At 45.6% G+C, this 23,969-nt stretch overlaps 1 protein-coding gene across 4 annotated transcripts in view; it reads right to left on the bottom strand.

Annotated features, from left to right (window-relative positions):
• The window catches only part of SLC25A21 (solute carrier family 25 member 21), a 376,374-nt gene that overhangs the window by 181,687 nt on the left and 170,718 nt on the right, over positions 1–23,969 (bottom strand). For all 4 annotated transcript variants that reach the window (XM_038756566.1, XM_038756567.1, XM_038756564.1 and 1 more), the window contains exon 2: positions 7,020–7,068. In XM_038756566.1, coding sequence (XP_038612494.1) covers positions 7,020–7,068 — 49 coding nt within the window. The remainder of the gene's footprint in view (positions 1–7,019; positions 7,069–23,969) is intronic.

Below are 23,969 nucleotides of genomic sequence, written 5' to 3' on the forward strand. Positions count from 1 at the left end.
TTTTTTTTAAAGGTATTTGTTAAATGCTTACTATGTGCCAAGCACTGTACTAAGCACTGGGGTAGACACAAGCTAATCAGGTTGGACAAAGTTCACGTTCCACATTACTGTACTCTCCCAAGCGCTTAATATAGTGCTCCACAAATCATCATCATCATCAATCGTATTTATTGAGCGCTTACTATGTGCAGAGCACTGTACTAAGCGCTTGGGAAGTACAAATTGGCAACATATAGAGACAGTCCCTACCCAACAGTGGGCTCACAAATAGGAAGCGCTCAATAAATACCATTGATTGATGGGGTTCCCAGTTTTAATCCCCATTTTACAGATGAGGAAACTGAGGCCCAGAGAAGTGAAGTGATTTGCCCAAGGCTATGCAGCAGATAATTGGTGGAGGTAGGATTAGAACTCAGGTCCTTCTGACACCCAGGCCCAAGCTGTAGCCACTAGACCATGCTGCTTCCCGATTTGGCAATTTTCCAGGGGCTCATCTTCTTGATAGAGTAGGTACGTTGTATCCTAAATAGACGCAGAGAGAGGAAATAATAATAATAATAATGATGGTATTTGTTAAGCGCTTACTATGTGCAAAGCACTGTTCTAAGTGCTGGGGAAGATACAAGGTTATCAGGTTGTCCCATATGGGGCTCACAGTCTTAGTCCCCATTTTACAGATGAGGGAACTGAGGCCCAGAGAAGTTAAGTGACTTGCCCAAAGTCACACAGCTGACAAGTGGCAGAGCTGGGATTCGAACCCATGACCTCTGACTCCAAAGCCCATGATCTTTCCACTAAGCCACAGCTGCTTCTCAAGGGAAGTACCGAGATGCAACACCCCGCCCCCCCCCCCCCCCCACTCTCCCCTACACAAACTACCCAAAAGCTGGGGTAACTTAGGGATTGCAGTAGGATGGATTTAAGCAGGAGGAGGAGGGGAAGAGTCAGCTGAACTTTCCAGCCAGAGGTGGGAGGGGCGATATAAACCAAGCTGGGCTTTGGTCTGTCGATTCACAAATTGTCTATTAAAGACACCTTTATCACAGTGTCTGGATGTTCCCCAGACTCCTCCCTGTCCTCCCTAGTCCCCCCAACCCCTGCTCCGTAATGGGCCGCACACTCCTTGGACAGTGCTCGCTCTGGGCAGATCTGACACAGGGGATCCCGGGATTTATTTGTATTGGCAGCTGAATCGTGCTCCATCCTGCAATGTAAACAACACAAAGGGGTTGACAAATGACGGGCTGTGGGGCCAGCAGGGCCAGAAAGAGCTTCAGGAATTCTCTTCCCTTAAGTTTATGGTTTCATCTTCCTCCCGGCTGGGAAACAAAAAGTCGGGAGGGGCAGTGCCAGATTCCACCCACTTCGGCCTGCAGTCTCCTAGGTGGTTCCGCAGGTCCATCTTTTCCTCCAGAGACAAACTTCCAAGTCTTCCCCCCGAAGTGAGGTCCTCGCTACTAGACTGTAGGTTTCTAAAGGGAAGGGACGGTGTCTACCAAGTCCACTGCGCTTTCCCACGCGCTTAGTACAGTGTTCTTCACGTGGTAAGCATGCAATGAATACCTCTGATTGAAGTTCCGTCCTTTTGGAACTAAACCCTCAGACTTGCAGTGTGGCTTTTCAAAATATCTTTTGGGGGTCCTTTGGGGGCCCAGTTGCCCCAGACACCTCTCCCACCACCCCCCGCCTACAATACACCCAAATCCCATTGCTTTCCCTGGTAGACCAGATGGCTGATCCAAAAGTGAATGGGTTTCTTCTTCTTGAATTAAGCTCTCATTCCCCCACTCTATCTTCCCTCCCACTGCCTCAACCATGCATTCAGTAATGATAATGATTTGTTAAGTGCTTACTACGTGCCAAGCACTGTTCTAGGCACTAGGGTGATACAAGCAGCGTGGCTCAGTGGAAAAAGCACGGGGTTGGGAGTCAGAGGTCATGGGTTCTAATCCTGTCTCTGCCACTTGTCGGCTGGGTGACTTTGGGCAAGTCACTTAACTTCTCTGGGCCTCAGTTACCTCATCTGGAAAATGGGGAATAAGATTGTGAGCCCCATGTGGGACAATCTGATCACCTTGTATCCCCCCAGCACTTAGAACAGTGCTTTGCACATAGTAAGTGCTTAACAAATACCATTATTATTACAAGGTAATCAGGTTGCCCCACGTGGGGCTCACAATTTTAATCCCCATTTTTACAGATGAAGTAATTGAGGCACTGAGACATTAAGTGGCTTGCCCAAGGTCACACAGCAGACAAGTGGCAGAGCTGGGATTAGAAGCCTTGTGCTCTGACTCCCAAGCCCAGGTTTGTGGTATTTGTTGAGCACTTACTATGTGCCAGGCACTGTACTAAGCGCTGAGGTGGATACAGGCAAATAGGGGTGGACACAGTCCCTGTCCCACATGGGGCTCACAGTCTCAAAACCCATTTTACAGGTGAAGTAACTGAGGCCCAGAGAAGTGAAGTGACGTACCCAAGGTCACACGGCAGACAAGTGGTGGAGCCAGGATTAGAACTCATGACCTTCTGACTCACAGGCCCATGCTCTATCCATTACGTCATGCTGCTTCTCACTCCCACCTCTTTAGCACTCAGTTACTCTTCCCCACAGCATTGATGAACATATCCTTGTACTCAGTTTTTCCCCTTATCTGTAAATTTCTTTAACATCTGCTTCCTCAATTAGACTGTAAGTTCCTTGAGGCAAGGGAGCATGTCAACCAATTCTATTGTATTGTACTCTCAATCAATCAATCGTATTTATTGAGAGCTTACTGTGTGCAGAGCACTGTACTAAGCGCTTGAGAAGTACAAGTTGGCAACATATAGAGAAAGTCCCTACCCAACAGTGGGCTCACAGTCTAAAAGGGGGAGACAGAGAACAAAAGCAAACATACTAACAAAACAAAATAAATAGAATAGATATGTACAAGTAAAATAAATAGAGTAATAAATATGTACAAACATATATACATATATACAGGTGCTGTGGGGAAGGGAAGGAGGTAAGATGGGGGGGGATGGAGAGGGGGATGGGGGGGGAGGAAGGAAGGGGCTCAGTCTGGGAAGGCCTCCTGGAGGAGGTGAGCTCTCAGTAGGGCCTTGAAGGGAGGAAGAGAGCGAGCTTGGCGGATGGGCAGAGGGATTGGGGGCATTCCAGGCCTGGGGGATGACGTGGGCTGGGGGTTGATGGCGGGACAGGCGAGAACGAGGCACGGTGAGGAGATTAGCGGCAGAGGAGCAGAGGGTGCGGGCTGGGCTGTAGAAGAAGAGAAGGGAGGTGAGGTAGGAGGGGGCGAGGCGAGGGGGCCTTGAAGCCCAAGGTGAGGAGTTTCTGCCTGATGCACAGATTGACTGGTAGCCACTGGAGATTTTTGAGGAGCGGAGTAACATGCCCAGAGCGTTTCTGGACAAAGACAATCCGGGCAGCAGCATGAAGTATGGATTGAAGTGGGGAGAGACATGAGGATGGGAGATCAGAGAGAAGGCTGATACAGTAGTCCAGACAGGATAGGATGAGAGCTTGAACGAGCAGGGTAGTCGTTTGGATGGAGAGGAAAGGGCGGATCTTGGCAATGTTGCGGAGCTGAGACCGGCAGGTTTTGGTGACTGCTTGGATGTAGCACAGGGCTCTGCACCCAGCAAGCACTCAACAAATATCACTGGTTGATTGACTGATCCATTGGAACAGGAAGCATCCTGCCGATCTGTTTCCCCTTATGCACCTAGAAGAATGTTATGCCCCTTCAGGCATGCTCTTAGCAGAACCCCGGTTTTCTCGCTGCTAAGATCCCGTAGGAGCAGCAGGGAGGTGATGATGTCTTCACCTTCACATCCTTCAACAACCCTCATCTGGATTGTTTCCATGATACTACGAGATCTGGATTGCATCCGGCAGGAAGAACTTGAGGCCCACTGACAAATTCATTTCATGTTTCTTCTACTACATCCTAGCCTGCACAGTCTGCTCCTCTGGCGCCAGTTAACTCCACGTGCCCTGATCTTGTCTATCTCTCCATCGACCCCTTTCCCAGGTCCAGCCGTTAGCCTTGAACTTCCTTCCCTCCACACGCTGGGCCACCACTCTTCCCACCTTCAAAGCATTATTAAGGTCACAATTCCTCCAAAATGTCTTCCCTGATTAAACCCTCTTTTCCCCAATTTACTCTCTATTTGCTGTCTGCCCCACCCTCAAGCCCACAAGCACTTATGTACATATATTTAAGTGAAATAATACAAATTCTTTATTTATATTGATGTCTGTCTCCCCCTCTGGACTGTAAGCTGCTCCCCCTCCTCCCCCTCCCCACAGCACCTGTATATATGTATATATGTTTGTACATATTTATTACTCTATTTTACTTGTACATATCTATTCTATTTATTTTATTTTGTTAGTATGTTTGGTTTTGTTCTCTGTCTCCCCCTTCTAGACTGTGAGCCCGCTGTTGGGTAGGGACTGTATATGTTGCCAACTTGTACTTCCCAAGCGCTTAGTACAGTGCTCTGCACACAGTAAGCGCTCAATAAATACGATTGATTGATTAATTGATTGGGGCTGAGGGAGGGGTGAATAAAGGGAGCAATTCCAAGTGCCAGGGTGACCTTCTGGGAGAAGAGGAAAGGTGGATCCAAGTTTTCAAATCGTCCCTCATCCCGAGAGGCCTCTGGAGAAGAATCCAGCGGGGATGCATTTGGCTTCCATTCAGTTATCTTCCCTGGATGTTTGGCTGAGCTGATATCGGACAAATTCCCACTGTCAGTTTCTCCATGGGAATCAGGCTCTGGTGTTAATCCCACATCCCCAAAGAGATGAACCCATTCCAAGGAGACCGCCACCTACCCCATCCCAGACAAAGCCACCTCAAGTTGGCCCCAGGGCCCTTTCAAGTCCAGGTACTTTGTCTCCAGCACGAGGAGGCTTAGAGGCTCCATGTACTAGCAGCCCATTAGATTCTAGTCTGCTTGTTGCTTGTATGCCTGTTGTGGGCAGGGAGTATGTCACCCAACTCTGTTGCATTGTCCTCTCCCAAGCCCATAGTACAGTGCTCTGCACATGGTAAGTGCTCAACAAATATAATAGATTGACTGACAGCCTCCTGGACATCCACCCATACCCAACCATCAATTGTATGTGAGTTAAGGGAAATATCCTGGAGGAAATGATCCCCTACTTTGGCTCCTGCCCCTCCCCTCGATGTCACCCTAACTGTCTAGGGCAGGGCACACCAGCCTGGAGACCCCATTTCCTGTTCCACTGTCAGGATGACTAACGACCGCCTCCCTCCATGGCACATGGACGGCTGGCTGACCATATAGTCCTCTGGGAGCAAACAACCGGAACCCAGATAGCTAATTGCTGATTCCACAATTTGTGGCTCAGGCTCAATCATTTTGAAAAAGCTGCAAAATCAGAGGAATTTCCCTGAAAGTCAACTGAACGTCTGCAAAGGCACATGGAAAAAAATGCTCCCAATTCTTATCTCCTTTGAAGGAAACATGGCATTCTATATGCCTCCCTTCAAGGCCCTACTGAGAGCTCACCTCCTCCATGCTGCCTTCCCAGACTGAGCCCCCTCCTTCCTCTCCCCCTCTTCCCTGCCTTACCTCCTTCCCCTCCCCACAGCACCTGTATATATGTATGTGTTTTTATTACTCTATTTTATTTGTACATATTTATTCTATTTATTTTCTTTTGTTAATATGTTTTGTTTTGTTCTCTGTCTCCCCTTTCTAGACTGTGAGCCCACTGTTGGGTAGGGACTGTCTCTATATGTTGCCAACTTGTACTTCCCAAGCGCTTAGTACAGTGCTCTGCACACAGTAAGCGCTCAATAAATACGATTGAATGAATGAATGAATATGGGAAAAGGACTCAGGCAATCAATGATATTTATTTAGCACTTACTGCGTGCAGGTCACTATACTAAGTGCTTGGGAGAGTGCAATACAACAGAGTCGGCAGACACGTTCCCTGCCCACAATGAGCTTACAGCCTAGAGAAGACCTTAGAGTCTTGACTTGTGAGCAAATTGATCAAACACAGTCCTGAGGATTTCCTTTGGGGATTGGAGGTGTGCCCCTTAAAGATGGCATGTATTAAGTACTTACTAGATGCCAAATACTGTACTACGGTTGGGGAAGATAAAAAAAATAATCAGATCAGATCCAGCTTCTTTCCCATATGAGATGCACAATCCAAGAGGAAGGGAGAACGGGATTTTTTTTCCGCCACCTCATTTTACAGATGAAGAAACTGGGACATGGAGACGTGATGTGGTGGAACCAGAATGAGAACCCCTCTCCTAACAGTGTCGTGCGCTTCCCATTAGGCCACGCTGCTCCCTAAATATCAGAACCGAGATCAACCACTGGCATTTACTGAGCATTTACTGTGTGCAGAGCACCTAACTAAAGGCTTGGGAGATTACAATAAGCACCTAGTACAGTGCTCTGCACACAGTAAGCGCTCAATAAATACCACTGAATGAATCCAACAGAGTACATGGCCATGTTCCCTGCCCACGACAAACTTACAGTCTAGAGGGGGAGACAGGCATTCATTTAAATAAATGAACAAATAATTGAATGTCAAGAAACATCCACCAAATGACTGAATGTCGAGAAACCCAAATAATTAAATGACGGAAAATGTACACCTGGGCCGTCTGGTGCCAAACAAACACCAATCTGCATTCCACCAAACAACATTAAATCATACGTCACATTGATAAATTTCGTTCCAACATCAGTATAGCCACAAGTTATACCTTCTGCCTGTCATGACGACGGTAAAATATTAAACACCTTCAGATGACCTCTAACCAGAAATACTTCATGCTCTTCCAATGTTGACTGTCACAGGGTATTTAAAAAAAATAAATAGAAATGCCATTAAAAAGAGAAGCTATCAGACAGGGACATGTTCTAGCATTTAGGGATTTTTTTTTTTTTTTGACAGCTCTCAATTTGGACAACCTCCAAAGTCAATAAAACTTGTTCAAGCAGAACTTTACCTGGTTTTCACCACATCGAGGGGGTGCATCAAGCAAATCTCTACAAGGCCTGTAAGATGATAAAGAGAAGACGCCTCGTGAATACTTGTACAAACAACTGTGTTCACTTTCCTGGCCTCCAACCGGCTGTTCCCATATGGCGGGTTCAAATTGGCCATGCTCAGGGAAGATGACGGAGTTGATGGTGAGTGGCCATTTGGGAAACCCAGAGATACTGACCCGGCAATTACAAAGCGATTAAAGATTGATATATCCACTGCAGACGCAACAGAAACTTGGGAAATGAAACTAAGGCTCTGTGTCACCAAGGAGAAAAATGAATAACTTCCAGGGCTCTTCGCTCACATTGGTTATGGATGAGAAGTGGCGTGGCTTAGTGGAAAGAGTGCGGGCCTGGGATTCACAGGAGCTGGGTTCTAATCCTGGCTCCGCCACTTACCTGCTGTGTGACCTTGGGCAAGCCACTTCACTTCTCTGGGTCTCAGTTCCCTCATCTGCAAAATGGGGATTCAATACCTGTCCTCCCTCCTACTTAGATTGTGGGTTCCATGTGGGACCTGATTATCAGATATCTACCCCCAGAAGGTAATACAGTGTTTAGCAGATAGTAAGCACGTAACAAAAACCACCATTTTTTTAGGGCAATGATTAAATCGTTGATCCTTATGGATCATGTCTCCTGATGGCTAATCAACACTGAGGTGGGGAAGGTTTTTTGTTTATTATTATGGTATTTGTTAAGCACTTACTATGTGCCAGGCACTGTACTGGACACTGGGGTAGATAAAAGCTAATCAGGTTGTTCCACATAGAGCTCACGGTCTTAATCCCTATCTTACAGATGATATCACTTAAAGTGACTTGCCTAAGGTCACACAGCAGACAGAAGGTGGAGCCAGGATTAGAATCCAGGCCCTCTGACTCTCAGGGTTGTGTTCTATTCATTCATTCATTCAATCGTATTTATTGAGCGCTTACCGTGTACAGAGCACTGTACTAAGCGCTTGGGAAGTATAAGTTGGCAAAATATAGAGACGGTCCCTACCCAACAGTGGGCTCACAGTCTAGAAGGGGGAGACAGACAATAAAACAAAACATATTAACAAAATAAAATAGAATAGTAAATATGTACAAGTAAAATAGAGTAATAAATCTGTACAAACATATACACAGGTGATGTGGGGAGGGGAAGGAGGTAGGGCGGGGGGGAGGGGGAGAGGAAGAATGGGGCTCAGTCTGGGGCCCCTCTATCCACTAGGCCACACTGCTTTGGGGGGGGACTGGTCCTCTAATCACGCCTTCAATTCTTTCCTTTGGTCCAGCACAGTTATAATGGAAGCATCCATTGCCCTCATCATGTGAAAAGCTTTACATTAGGCACAGACGATGGGAAGGGGGAGACAGAAGGCATTTAAGACCATCTCCTGTTATCAAGGAGAAGACACTGTAAATACAATGGCAAATACACATGCGGCAATGGAAAAAAATTGAATTCAAATGACACAGAGAAACACAAATAGTTCTTCCACATGTTCTGATTAGAAAAATGCTTAGGGTCCTGGATGAATCAGGGTGGGTGGGGATGCCTGGGAAGCAGTATTGGGGTGTCACCATTGAATCTATACCTGGTCCCTAGAGGCACATTTTATTTACTATTATTAGACTGTTTCTGTACCATTTCTAGACTGTGAGCCCACTGTTGGGTAGGGACCATCTCTATATGTTGCCAACTTGTACTTCCCAAGCGCTTAGTACACTGCTCTGCACACAGTAAGCGCTCAATAAATATGATTGATTGATTGATTATTAGATCTGTTAAGTGCTTACTATGTTCCAAGCACTGTGCTAAGCACTGGGGTAGATACAAGATAATCAGGTGGGACACAGTCCCTGCCCCACATGGAGCTCCCAGTCAAAGGGGATAACAGATACTGAATCCACATTTGACCAATGAGGAGACTGAGGCACAGTTAAGTCAATCATATTTACTGAGTGCTTACTGTGTGCAGAGCACTGTACTAAGCACAATACAGCAAAAACGGACATATTCCCTGCCCACAGGGAGTTTACGGTCTAGAGGGGGAGACAGACCTTAATATAAATGAATCAACTACAGGTAAGTACAAAAGTGCTGTGGGGCTGGGATAGGGGATGAATAAAGGGAGCAAGTCAGGGTGATGCAGAAGAGAATGGGAGAAGAGGAAAGGAGGGCTTAAGTGACTTGCCGAAGGTTGCCCAGCAGGCCCATGGCAGAGCCGGGATTAGAAGCCAGGTTCTCTGACTCCCAATCAATCAATCATATTTATTGAGCGCTTACTGTGTGCAGAGCACTGTACTAAGCGCTTGGGAAATACAAGTTGGCAACATATAGAGACAGTCCCTACCCAACAGTGGGCTCACAGTCTAAAAGGGACCAAAGGACTCCCAAGCCTAGGCCAGGCTGCTTCTCAACAGCACTTCATGACCTTATCCCCTCCTACCGCACTTGATTACTCTCCTTCTACAACTTAGCCCGCCACCAGCCCTTAGCCCACGTCCTGCCTCTGGCCTGGAAAACCCTCCCTCCTCAAATCTGCCAGACGATTACTCTCCCCTCCTTCAAAGCTTTATTGAAGTAAGCGCTCAATAAATACGATTGAATGAATGAATGAATGAATCGAAGGCACATCTCCTCCCCCTCCTCCTTCCCAGACTAAGCCCCCCTTCCCTCATCTCCCACTCCCTCCTGTGTCGCCTTGCTCTTCCCCATCCCAGCCCCACAGTGCTTATGTGCATATCTATAATTTATTCATTTCTGTTGATGTCTGTCTCTCCCCCTCTAGACTGTAAGCTCGTTGTGGGCAGGGAATGTGTCTGTTTACTGAATTGTACTCTCCCAACCGGTTAGCACAGTGCTCTGCACACAGAAAGTGCTCAGTATGATTGAACGGATGAATGAGAAGAAGATTGGGTTCCACCCAGCCTCTTTGAGCGCGTAGTGCTTGGTTTCTGCTGAGCTCCAAGGCGTAGAGGGGTGCGAGTTCAGCTGGATGAGGGTGGGAGTGAGAGGAACGTTTATTTGTGTCTGTAACTCAGGGAACAGCAGCAGGCTGCATGCTAGGGGCTGTTCCATGTCTTCCCCACCCTGCTGGGGGAAAGACCACTGCCCTGGGTGTCAGGGGACCTGGGTTCTAATCCTGGCTCTGCCACCTGCCTGCTGTATGGCCTTGGGCAAGTCACTTCACGGTGCTTCAGTTACCTCATCTGTAAAATGGGGATTAAGACTGAGCTCCATGTGGGACAGGGACTGCTGTGTGGCTTTGGGCAAAGTCACACAGCAGTCCCTGTCCCTTTGTAAAAGGGGATTCAATAATACCTGATGATAACAATAACAATGTTTTTGTTAAGCACTTACTGAGTTCCAGACACTGTCCTAAGCACTGGGGTGGATACAAGTAAATTAGGTTGGACACAGTCCCTGTCCCACATTGGGCTCACAGCCTCAATCCTCATTATACAGACGAGGTAACCGAGGCACAGAGAAGTGATTTGCCCAAGGTCACACAGCAGATAAGTCGAAGAGCTGGGACAGGGCTTAGAACAGTGCTTTGCAAATAGTAAGTGCTTAATAAATGCCATCATTATTATTGTTAGAACCCCTATTCCTCTCCTTTAGGCTGTGAGCCCCATGTGGGACAGAGACCGTCCAATTTGATTAGCCAGGGAACGTGTCTACCAACTCTGTTGCATTTTACTCTTCCCAGTGTTTACTGTGCACAGAGCACTGGACTAACCACTCAATAAATATGATTTATTGGTTGATTATATTGTATGCACTACAGAGCTTGGCACACACTAAGTGCTTAAATACCACAAGTATTATTATTAATATTTGCTCCACCCTTCACTAATTGCTCAATGGAGCCTTAGCTCTCAAAATTTCAGGAGATATCTAGGCTTTGAGTGGAAGGCTGTCCTTTAGATGAAAGAAATTGGGTTCTTCTCTAAAGAGAACTGTGCTCTGAAGAACTGTGCTATGTCTGAAGAAAACCACAATGAAACAAATTACTTCACACTGTGCTAATGGCAAAAATGAAACAGAAATAACGGTTTTTCCACCAGGATAGCAGGCATGCAAATCATTACAACAGACTCCTCGAGAGCCTGCCCAGAAAAGGTAGTAGCTGTGGTAAATTCTAGGTAATTTGAGCTTCATAAGGGGAAATAAAATACCTTGCACATTCTTCAAGTAACAACTAAAGTGCTACGGCTTTGGAAAATATATTCATTCTCCCCATACCTAATTAACTGCTGAGAAAATCAGATGGAGCTATTGGATAGGTATTGTTAATTGCTGCCTGGACACTTTAATAGCGTTTCACAAAGGTTATCAGTATAAGTGTTAAGGTAATGTAATCATTGGCTCAGAGCAGCTACTGTATTGAGTGTGAAACAACTCAATGGCTTGCTAGATGCAGACATTGGAAGGGCGAGGTTACGGAATAAAGATTTCGCTCAGTGTAGCCTGGTGGAAGGAGGACTACATCGCTTGCCATGTGAGCTCAGGTAAGAAGGCACAACTTCTCTTATCCTCAGTTTTTTCATCTGCAAACTGGGGATTCAATATACGATTTCCCCCCCCCGTTAGACTGTGAACCCATGTGAGATAGGCACCTGTTTATCTTGAATCTACCCCAGGGCTTAGAACAGTGCTTGCCATATAATAAGCACTTAACACCACTATTATTCTTATTATGAACACTAATATATGGCAATATTTGTATCATAAATGATAGCATTTATAAGGAGTAATGAATAAGAATAGTGATAATACAGTCTAGATCTTCTAGACTGTAAATTCATTGTGGGTAAGCAATGTGTCTAACTCTGTTGTACTGTCCCAAGAGCCTATTAGAGTGCTATGTCCACAGTAAGCGCTCAAATACAACACTTAGAACAGTGCTTATCATCATCAATAAACCACTGATTAATTGGTGATACAACTGTAGAAACAAGCATGGGCTTTGCAGGTTATCCTGACTGCATTCAAAGGGTTCCAATTCAGTACGTAAGCATGGTCTGGGAGTAAGAAGGACCCTGGTCCTTGATCCTGGCTCCGACACTTGTTTGCCGTGTGACCTTGGGCAAGTCACTTTACTTCTCTGTGCCTCAGTTACTTCATCTGTAAAATGAGGTAAAATAAAAACTCTGAGCCCCATGTGGGACAGGGACTGCGTCCAGCCAGATTAGCTTGTATCTACCCCAGAACTGAATACAGTGCCTGGCACATAGTAAGTACTTAGCGAATGCCATTGAAAAAAATGTCAAAGATATCTCCAAGGGAAACATCGCACTTATGCCAGCAGGTATGCCAGCGAGTGGAATTTGACTCTATGCATGCACACCCCCCCACTAGAATCCAAGTCACGCACAGAAACCTCAAAGACCTTAATCACCTTCTATTAAAAGGCTCTCAGATCTGCCACGCCTGTCCGGCAGAAGACAATCGATCCTCACTGATGGCATCCTTCAAGCGGCCGAACGCCATGGCTGTGTTCTCACTGGCGTCCCAGATCGCTTTACACAAGCCTCACTGACGCTCTGCTCTTCCCGATCCTGCTGGATTTGGTGACCAGGTTAATTGAGTGTATGGCGGGTCGGGGCAAACATCCCGTCGTCTGACTCCAACTTCTATTTCGGCTGCTTGGAGTTACAGTGGAGAGGGCCTTCCCTCTGGTGCCCACAGAGTAATGGAGACGGGCTTAATAAATAATAATGATGGAATTTATTAAGCGCTTACTATGTGCAAAGCACTGTTCAAAGCGCTGGGGAGGTTATAAGGTGATCAGGTTGTCCCACATGGGGCTCACAGTCTTAATCCCCATTTTGCAGATGAGGTAACTGAGGCACAGAGAAGTTAAGTGACTTGCCCAAGTCACACAGCTGACAACTGGCGGAGCTGGGATTTGAACCCATGACCTCTAACTCCAAAGACCAGGCTCTTTCCACTGAGCCACGCTGCTTCTCTGATGTATGAGGGATGGACGCCAGCAGGAGAGGGACTAACACTTTAGGCACGCCGCCAACCCAAATGTTCCGATCGTTAAATAGCGTGATTTTTGAAAATCATTTAGCCATACGCTTTGAAAATACCTATCCTGCCCCTCCCGCAAACACTCCCCCAAATCTAATTAACAAAATGTACGCTTAAGCTGGCATCTAGAAGTTGATTCTTTTTTCTTTTATGAAAGTGGCAAGGTTGACTGGAAAGAGCAGAAATCTGGGAGTCAGAGAAGCTAGAGTGGGTTCTGATCCCGGCTCTGCTGAGTGACCTTGGGCAAGTTGCTTAATTTCTCCATGCCTCAGTTTCCTCAACTGTAAAATGGAGATCAAATGCCTGCTCCCCCTCCTATTTAGACTGTGATCCCAATGTGGGATAGGGCACATTTATGTCTTATTTGGTTTACTTGTATATGTCCCAATGCCTAGAACAGAGCTTGATGCATAGTAAGCACTTAATAGTACATTAACAATGAGGATGATGAACAATCCTGCAAGCAGAGAGAAAAGATAGGGATGCACACAAAATTCCAGAGCACCTGCCCTTCACATCTCCTAAAGGTCATAAATCAAGGAGATAGCAAACCATGAGGTTGTGGAATGCAGTCAAACCCCTAACACCAAAGCAGGGCTCATCACGTCAAAACTTCTCTGGTCAAGACCCAGAAGGGAAATGAGAATTGTGATGCCAATTTGTACTTCCCAAGCGCTTAGTACAGTGCTCTGCACATAGTAAGCGCTCAATAAATACGATTGATTGATTGATTGAGAAGCAGTGTGGCTAGTAGTGAGAGCACAGGCCTGGGACTCAGAAGGACTGGGATTCTAATTCTGGCTCCGTCACTTGCCTTCTCTGTGACCCTGGGCAAGTCATTTAACTTCTCTGTGCTTCTGTTACCTCATCTGTAAAATGATGATTACGACTGTGAGCCCCATGTGGGACGTGGACTCTGTCCAACACGATTAGCTTGTATCTACCTCAGGGCTCACCACAGTGTCTGGCACATACTAAGTGCTTAACAAATCCCATAAAGTAAAATACAAAATGGCAACAGCAGAATAACCAAACAGCAACTCCGTGGCCAGCTGAAATGAGGGAACCACGAAAAGGAGGGTGGAAGTAATGCTTCAAAGACATACTGAATCCAAAACTCAGGTGATGTGAAACCAAGTTGGACACGGTAGCAGCAGACAGAACAGCCTGGTGTGTGGCAATCAAAAATGTCATGAATGCTTTGAAGCAGAAGATAAATATAACAATAATGATACTAATCATAATCATTGTGGTATGTGTTAAGCACTTACTATGTGCCTGCCAAACATGGAGGCCTCGCAGGCCAAGGAGAACAGGTATTGAATCTTCATTTTACAGATGAGGACACTGAAGCTCAGAGTAGTTATGTGACTTACCCAAGGTCACAGAACAAGCAAGTGGCAAAGCTGGGATTAGAATTCCCAGGTCCGTGCTCTTCCCACTAGGCCCCCGCTGATTCTCCATTAGGGCTAAGAGCCAGCTCTGTCGTGGGAGTGTTTCTAGGTCAGATTTCTCCTCACAGACTTGGTCCTGGGACTGGGGGTGGGATGGGGGGGGACGGGGGGAGAGGGGAGGGAGAATACAGCAGCCTTAAGGCGGCTCAGGTTACCTTTCAGCTTTGAACAAACCGGCTCGGCTCCTGAAAGAACCGACCAAGGGACTAGCTGACTAATCCCGGCCCTGCACTGACTTGCTGCATGACCGTGGCTAAGTTATTTAACCTCTCGGAACCTCAACTTCTTCACCCGTATAATGGGGGCAACGAGGCCAGCCTCTCCTGACCACACCGGAATGTTATGAGGGCACGTGAAGTAACCGATGTGAGAGCAGGTGGGAAGTAGAGCGCTACTTATGTTCGAGGGATGCTGTTGCTGCAATTGTAGAGAAACTCACCTGAACCTGTCATCCAGTGTTGGGTATCAATCATGAGGAGGGAGCTGGGCAGAACACAGGGAACCGTAATCTCTGATCAAAGGGTAGGTTACCTCCAGAAAAGAAACAGCTACGATTCTCCCAGGTGATCTAAAAAGGAGGTACTTTTCGGAGGTGCAGACGGCGGGGGGCTTTGTTGAGTCTACAGTTCTGTTGGGCACAACGTTCTGCATTTGCTGTATCCCAAGCCACTTTACAGATGCAGGTGCTGCCAGCCCAAAGCCAATATATGCTACATATTATGGAAAAGGTGTGCACAAACATCACCTTGTGGAAAGTTAAAAGCATGATGTCATAAAATGGAAAACCACCAGAGAGTTGAAGTTTCCCAACTGGGCTGATTGGGTCCTGGGAAGATTAATTTTGGAGAAGCAGGGGGGAGGAGGGGCTGTATTACAGGGAAGCTGTTCTCAGGAGAAATGTAGGCAAGAGAGGTGAAACAGAGGGAACAGAAGAGCAGCAGTCTGGGGCTATCCCACCAGGAAGCCAGAAGGGGGATGGAGTATAATGCTGAACATTGTGATAATAATTACAATAATTACAGTATTTTGTTCAGAGCTCACTACATATCAGGCACTGTTCTAAGTGCTGGGGTAGCTACATTCAGTCAGTGGTATTTATTGAGCACTTACTATGTATACAGCACTGTACTAAGTGCTTGGGAGAGTACGAGACAACAATTAGCAGACACATTTCCTGCCCATAATGAGTTCACAGTCTAGAGACAAGCTTACAGTTAATAATTATGGTATTTGTTAGTCACTTACTATGTGCCGGGCACTGTACTAAGTGCTGCGGTGGATATAAGCAAATCGGGTTGGTCACAGTCCCTGTCCCACATAGGGCTCACAGTCTTATTCCCCATTTTACAGATGAGGTAATTGAGGCACAGAGAAGTGAAGTGACCTGCCTAAGGTCACTCAGCCGACAAGTGGTGGAGCCAGGATTAGAACCCATGATCTTCTGATTCCCAGGTCTGTGTTCTATCCACTACACCATGCTGCTCAGACATAATCCCTACCTCCCTTGGACTCACAGCCTGGGAGACCAGGTGTTGAATCCCCATTTTACAGATGAGGAGACTAAAGGACAGAGAAGTTAAGTTACTTGTTCAACGTCACACAGCAGGCAAGTGGCCCAGACCCATGCTCTTTCCACTAGGATATTGGCATTCTTCTGTGTGGGCAGAGAATATGTCTGTTTACTGTTAAAACTTTGAGCTCGTTGTGGGCAGGGAACATGTCTACCAACTATGTTGTATTTTTCCCGAGCATTTAGTACAGTGCTCTGCATATAGTAAAAATTCAATAATAACAATTGATGATGACAGTAGATGCCTATTGAAGTCAGTTCTTCCTTAATACATTGTCACTATGGGTTAACATATCAAGAATCTGCCATTTCCTCTGCATTCAATCACTTATGTCCCACCTTTGACTACTGCATCAGCCTCCCTGCTGACATCCCTGCCTCCTGTAACTCCCCACTCCAGTTATTTCACTTTGCTACCCAGATCATTCTCCTAAAAAAGATCAGTCTATGTTTCACCATTTCTCAAAAATCTAATGGTTGCCCATCTACCAACACATCAAATAGAAACTCCTTTTTTTATACTCACGTTAACGTCTGTCTCCCCCTGTAGACTGTAAGTGCGCTATGAACAGGGACATATCTGCAATTCTAATGTATAACATTCTCTCAGGCGCTTAATACAGTGCTCTGCACATAATAAGTGCTCCATAAATAAGACCGATTGATTTAAGGCACTCAATCAGGTCATCCCTTTCTATCTCAACTCGCTGATCTCCTACTACAATCCATCCCACACACTTCATTTCCTCTATTGCCAACCTGCTCAGTGGTATTGCAGTCTCATCTATTTCATCACCAGCACCTTGGCCACAGAGAAGCAGCTAGCCTAATGGAAAGAACAAGGACCTGGTAACCACAGCTCTGCCACTTGTCTGCTGTGTGACCTTTGGAAAGTCACTTAAATTCTCTATGCCTAGTTTCCTCATCTGCAAAATGGGGCTTCAGTACCTGTTCTCCCTCCTACTTCAACTGTGAGACCCATGTTCCCCTACTCTCTCTCCCTTTTGCAGCATGTATGTTCTTAGATTGGTACCCTTTCAGCCCTTGATATTCACTCCACCCTCAGCCTCACAGCAATTATGTCCCTATCCTTAACTCTACCATTCTCCCTGTCTGTATTTATTTCAATATCTGTTTCCCATTCTACACTGTAAACTCCTTAAGGGCAAGGACCTTGCCTACAAACTATTGTATTATACTCTCCCAAGTGCTTAATACAGTGCTCTGCATACAGTGAACAATCAATAAATACCCTTGATCGAGGACAGGATACTACAGTAGAATTAAGCCTGTTGTGGGCAGGGATTGTCTCTATTTGTTGCTGAATTGTACTTTCCAAGCGCTTAGTACAGTGCTCTGCACACAGTAAGCGCTCAATAAATATGATTGAATGAATGAAGTGTCATGCCTCTGTTTATATACAGCACAACTCAACGTTGGAAGAAATGGTTGTCTGAATGTGTGCAGGGTTAATATTTCCTTAAAATGGAGTTCTACCAGAATGCAACCCCAGTGCAATTTATTTTTAATGGTATTTAAACAAAGCCCAGACACTGTACTTAGCTCTGGGTAGATACAAGGCCATCAGGTTAGACACAATCTATGTCCCAAATGGGGCTCACAGTCTTAATCCCCATTTTCCAGATGAGGGAATTGAGCACAGAGAAGCTTGCCCAAAGTCATACGGCACACAAATGGCAGAGCTGGGATTAGAACCCAGGTCCTCCTGATACCCAGGCTCGGGCTCTAACTACTAGGCAACACTGTTTCTCTCCTCCCTGCAGGTTTCGGGATAGTGTTCTACACATGGAAGGCATTCAATAAATGCTCCAGTGAACTAAACGGTGTAATAGACATTCAGAAGCCCTCTAGCAGAAGCCCTACTTCACACTTAGTATTGGCCCTCATTAGCCCCTTGCTCACCAGTGTTTAATTTGTGTCTACACTTGCTAGGGCTCAACAGTTCATAGCCCCGGCACCTCTTTCAATTAAGCACCGGCCATAGATGCAATCCTAGCTTCAGTCCTGACTCACACTATGGCCAGAGGCAAATCAGCAAACCTCCATGAAGCTCAGACACTTAATCCTCATTGGAAAAAGAGCCAGTTTGGTCTCGCAGAGGTTTGGAGACTCTTCAATCACTTGCTGACTCACAATGTCAAGTTTCATCATTGGCGAAGCAGCGTGTTTTACAAAGGTTGACATGGTGAATTGGTCTGGGACGTGCTCTAAAAGCTCAGAGTGAGTGTGAGGTTTTATAATGCCAACGTTCCTCCCAAAGTTGTTTGGGAAAAGCTACTACAAGATCTGTAGGACCCCTCGAGGTGGTGAACAATACTGGAATTCCAGGTCTTTAATCTTTCACCCCAAATCCTAGGATCATCATCAGTGATCCTGATGATTTCTACACTGTGGGCAGGGAGTGTCTCTTGCTGAATTGTACTTTCCAAGTGCTTAGTACAGTGCTCTGCACACAGTAAGTACTCAATAAAGACGATTGAATGAATGAATCAGTGGTATTTATTGATCCCTTACTGTGTGTAGAGCACTGTACTAAGCGCTTGGGAGAGAACAATATAACAGAATTGGTAGATACGTTCCCTGCCTACGACGAGCTTAGTCTAGAAGGGGAGATAGACACTACTATAAATAATTTATAATCTATTATATATAGATATGTACATAAGTGTTCTGGGGCTGAGGATGGACAGAATATCAAGTACTCAAAGGTTACAGATTCAAGTGCAGAGATTACTCTGGGATGTTGGTTCCTCAAGCTATTCTCTTCCCCAAACTCAGAGACCACATAACTCAATAGAGGGAACAATTTTGAGTGACTAAAGATAATTGGAAGATTTTTTTAATGGTAGTTGCTAAGCGCTTACTATGTGTCAAGCACTGTTCTAAACACTGGGGTATGTCAAAGTTTATCAGGTTTGACATAGTCCCTGTCCAGCACGGGGCTCACAATCTAAACAGGAGGGCGGAAGATTTAATCCTCATTTTACAGATGAAGTAACTGCTCTCTGCCCCAAACTCAGAAACCACGTCACTCACTCAGAGAACTTTTGGGGGATGACTAAAGATTATTGGAAGACCTTTCTGCCCAAAGATTCTTCTGACTGCTGAATATTCGGCTGGCAAAGTAAGAACAGAACTACCCCATGATACAGCTGGGTGACACTCCTCGAAAAGCTGGTAGAATAGTGAATCGCTAAGCTGTGGGGGATGGTTTCCCATTGACTTCGGTGCACTTAGGATCTGTTCCAGAACCAGCCTGGATGGAATGGCAAGAATAATATTGTAAATGTCATTCCACCTCATTCCTCCGTTTGTCCTGTCCCTTCTGCCTATCATCCCCTTGTCCAAAATTTCTTTTCTGCTCCTCTTTTTCCTGCATCAGAACATGACCCCTCCACCCCCACAGACCCTCCATTCCCACTCTCCAGTGTGTTTTTTTTTTTTCTTACTTGGCCTGAAGTTCTTACTTAACATGAACTTTAATCATAGCGACAGCTGTAGCCTGTAGATGAGGAGGGGGTTGTCCCCACAACTGCTCCCCTATTCCCCCCCCACACACACAGCCCTTCACACCCCAGCTAGTAGCCACATTCCAGCCTGGGGCAGAATGGCAGAGGAAACTGTGGGCCTTCTGTTGGCTAAATTGTTGCTATGATTAAAGTTCAAGCAAAGAAAACAAAAATTCTGGAGAACAGGCAAGGCGGAAGGGTAGGGAAATGGGAAAGGAAAGCTAATGGGAACAAATGCAGGGTGAGAATTGGGGATGGGGAGGGAATTATGAGGTTGGGGTGGGACAAACGAATACTGAGGACAATCAGGAAATAGTGCCGTTGTGTTTCCCAGAATGGGAAGGTAGTACCCTGGAGTATATCGTTCTTTTCCTTCATCTCGGGGTGGGGCGGGAGGTCACCATCCTTAAAGGGCCATATCTCATATGATTCTGAAAAGGGAAGTGTCTCTCACAAAACTCTCCATTCCTGGGAGAAGCAGTGTCACTACTAGTGGATAGAGCACTGGCCTGAGAGGAGGACCTGGGTTCTCATCCCAGCTCTTTCTGTGTGACCCTGGGTAAGTCACTCCACTTCTCTGTGCCTCATTTCCCTCACCTTTAAAATGGGGATTAAAACTGTAAGCCCCATTTGGGACATGGACTGTGTCCAACCTGAGCCCGCTGTGGGTAGGGAGGGATTGCCTCTATTTGTTGTTGAATTATACTTCCCAAGCACTTAGTACAGTGCTCTGTGCACAGTAAGCGCCCAATAAATACGAGTGAATGAATTAGCTTGTATCTACCCCAGCACAGTGTCTGGCACATAGTAAGTGCTTAGCAAATACCATTAATAAAAAAAGACCCTTTTAAAATTGTTGTTATTCCCCATAGGAATTCTGATTGGAACAGACAACTCCTAATGACTTATAGGTATATCAACATGAGGTGTTTTTTAAAAAACCTTCCCATCTATCATATTTAGAAATTCCTCAGCAAAAAGTGTAGTTGTTGTGTCTCACATCCTTTCTACCAGGAGTGGGTGGAGGAAACTTTTACATACGATTGTAAGCGTGTTCGGTTCCACCATAAATCTGCCATTAGCGAGCTCTGACTTCCTCCATGCATATTGAACCCATATTCTCTGCCAGGGCAGTAAAAGGCTCCTTGATGAACTTGTTTTCACAAGACATTTGTCCACTCCCGTGTCCCAGAGCTATTGTAATCTCTGTTGCCGAACTGATCCGAAAGCAGGCACATTATTCTATTTCTTGACACGTTTAAAGTTCTCGAATGAAGAAAGCGACGGCTCATGGCTGGTTGGACTGTCACTAGACTGCCCCAGGGGATTGTTTTGTCTGTAAAAATCGGCCTCCTAGTTGGTTTTTAACTACCTTTGCACAGAGGTCTGAAGGGGTTGTGCAGATCAAAGATGTGTAGGCCACATAAAGAGCAGCTGTAGTTAATTAACGGTAAATGAGGGACATCTGACCAGATTCTTTATGAGCCTCCTTGTCCCACATTCTACAGTCTATAGGACCTATGGCCCCTTCCTCTTCCCCCACCCCTGATCCTTTCAGTACTGTACACTCACCAAAGTTGTTATGCATAATGGATAGAGAATGGGCAGTAGAGTCAGAAGGATCTGGGTTCTAATCCAGACTCCACCACTTGTGTCTGTGTGACCCTGGGCAAACCATTTGACTTCTTTATGCCTCAGTTACCTCATCTATAAAATGGGGATTAAAACTGTGAGTCCCATGTGGGACAGAGACTGTATCCAACCTGATTAGCTTGGATCTACCTTAGCGCTTGGCGCAGTGCCTGGCACACAGTAAGCACTTAAATACTATTAAAAAAATAAAAGAAAAGAGAAGAATGGAGGTCCAAGGAATAGGAACTAGCTTGGGAGATGTTTAAGACATAACTGTCTTGGCTGGAAACTGGTACCTGGAATTATAGGTTTGTTTCTTGGGATGAAGAAACAATGTTCAATGTTTCAATGTTCTTTCCAACTGTTTCTTTCTTTTTTTCATTCAGCTTGTTTTACCGAGTGCCCTATTGTCAGGATGCCAAGTTAGACCCTGAGTGGAATTACAAATGAAGAAAACAAAGACCTGGTCCTTACCTCAAGGAACTTATACTCAAAACCCCAACGCATAAAATGGCAAACCTTGTAAAAGAATGAAAATGCCTCCTGGAGAATGTGAGATTTCAAATGGCCTTCGAAATGGGGAAAACTGTTCTGGCAGATTTGAAGGACAAAGGGACTGACAAGGCAGAAGGAAACAGCATAAAGAAGGGAGATGGTGAGCATGGAAGGACCCAAGAGTGTGAGCTAAGGTGTAAAGGAAGATGAGCATGGATAAGAAAAAGGGGAAAAGCTGATGGAGGGTCTTAAAGCCAATGGCTAGAAGTTTTTGCTTGATGCGAAAAGGAAAGAGTAAGCATTGAAGATTTCGGAGGTGTGGAGAGATGTGTGCAAAACAACATAATAGAAAAATGACCCGAGCAGTAGAGCGAAGGTCCTTTTGGGAGAAGGACTCATAAAGGCACAGGGAGGGAGGGAATGAGTAAGAGACAGAGGTGCTTAGTACAGTGCTCTGCACACAGTAAGCACTCAATAAATATGATTGATGATGATGATCAACAAGAGGAGAAAGAGAGAGAGAGAGAGACAGACAGACAGACAGCAGAGTGTAAAGAGCACATGGCTGGGAGCTTAAGGAAACTACCAGTTCTTATCCTGGTTCCACCACAGCCTGCTCTATGACCTCGGGCAAGTCACTTAACTGCTCTGTGCCCCAGTCTTCTCATCTGTAAAACAGAAAAAGCCACCTAACTCACCATCTCTGTGTCTCAGTTTTCTCATATGGAGAATGGAAATAAAATATCTGCTCTCCTTCCCTCAGACTACGAGCCCTATGTGGAACAAGGCCTGGATCTAATTACGCTGTATCTATTCTGGAGCTTAGCAGTGCTTGACACATAGTGGGCACTAAACAAATACCACAATTATTATTACTGATATTATTATGGAGACAGAGAGGCCCAGAGCCCAAATCTAAGATAGCAAATGACTACGACAACCACCAGCCACCCCTTTTTATGGTATGCATTAAGCGCTTACTACGTGCCAGGCGCTGTACTAAGCACTGGGTAATCAGGTTGGACATAGACCCTATGGGGCTATGGGGCTCACAGTCTTAATCCCCATTCTACAGATGGGATAACTGAGGCACAGAGAAGCTAACTGACTTGTCCTTGTTTGAGCATGCAAGTTTACCAATATTTGGCAACACTGGCTTTGGACGTCAGTCCTTTGGGCATCAAGGCCCTAAAAACAACTGCATACATCCACACTTGGGGTTTCATGTAATGACAGGAATTTTTGGCCCCTGCCAGGGTTAGAATGCAACTACCCACTGGTGAGAAGCCCAAGAGAGCAATTCTTGAGAAGCAGCGTGGCTCAGTGGAAAAAGCCTGGGCTTTGGAGTCAGAGGTCATGGGTTCAAATCCCGGCTCCGCCAACTGTCAGCTGCGTGACTTTGGGCAAGTCACTTCACTTCTCTGGGCCTCAGTTACCTCATCTGAAAAATGGGGATTAAAAACTGTGAGCCCCCCCGTGGGACAACGTGATCACCTTGTAACCTCTCCAGCACTTAGAACACTGCTTTGCACATAGTAAGTGCTTAACAAATACCATCATCATCATTATTATTATTGGAAAGAGCATGGGTCTGGGTTCTAATTGCGGCTTCACCACTTGTCTACTATGTGATCTTGGGTAAGTCACTTAACTTTTCTGTGCCTCAATTACCTCATCTGTAAAACAGGGATTAAAGACTTTGAGCCCTATGTGGGACATGGATTGTGTCCAACGTGATTATTTTGTATCTGCTCCAGTGTTTAGTACAGTGTGTGGCACATAAGTGCTTAAATACCATTTTTAAAAAATCCTGAGAGATTGATTTTGAACACAACATATTGTGTGAAGAAACTGAAAAGGACCCAGGCAAAAATTTTCCTTCTAAGCCAATCTTTAAGCTGAGCCAATCAACCATTTTGTGAGCACTTACTGTGTGCAGAGCACTACACTAAGCACTTGGGAGAGTACAATATAACACAGCTGGTAGGCTCATTTCCTGCCCACAAGGAACTAACATAGTCTAGAGGGGGAAACCTCTGTGTTGACACTGCTGCTTCTGTCCCCTCACTCACATTGTTGCTCCTGGCATGGACTTCTGATTCCCAGGCCCATGCTCTATCCACTAACCCACACTGCTTCTCTAATGTATTTGTTTATGTATGCACTTAATATATATTTTGACCACTTTAGTTGTAA

This window comes from Tachyglossus aculeatus, chromosome 14 (assembly GCF_015852505.1).
Source record: "Tachyglossus aculeatus isolate mTacAcu1 chromosome 14, mTacAcu1.pri, whole genome shotgun sequence".
Classification (NCBI taxonomy): domain Eukaryota; kingdom Metazoa; phylum Chordata; class Mammalia; order Monotremata; family Tachyglossidae; genus Tachyglossus; species Tachyglossus aculeatus.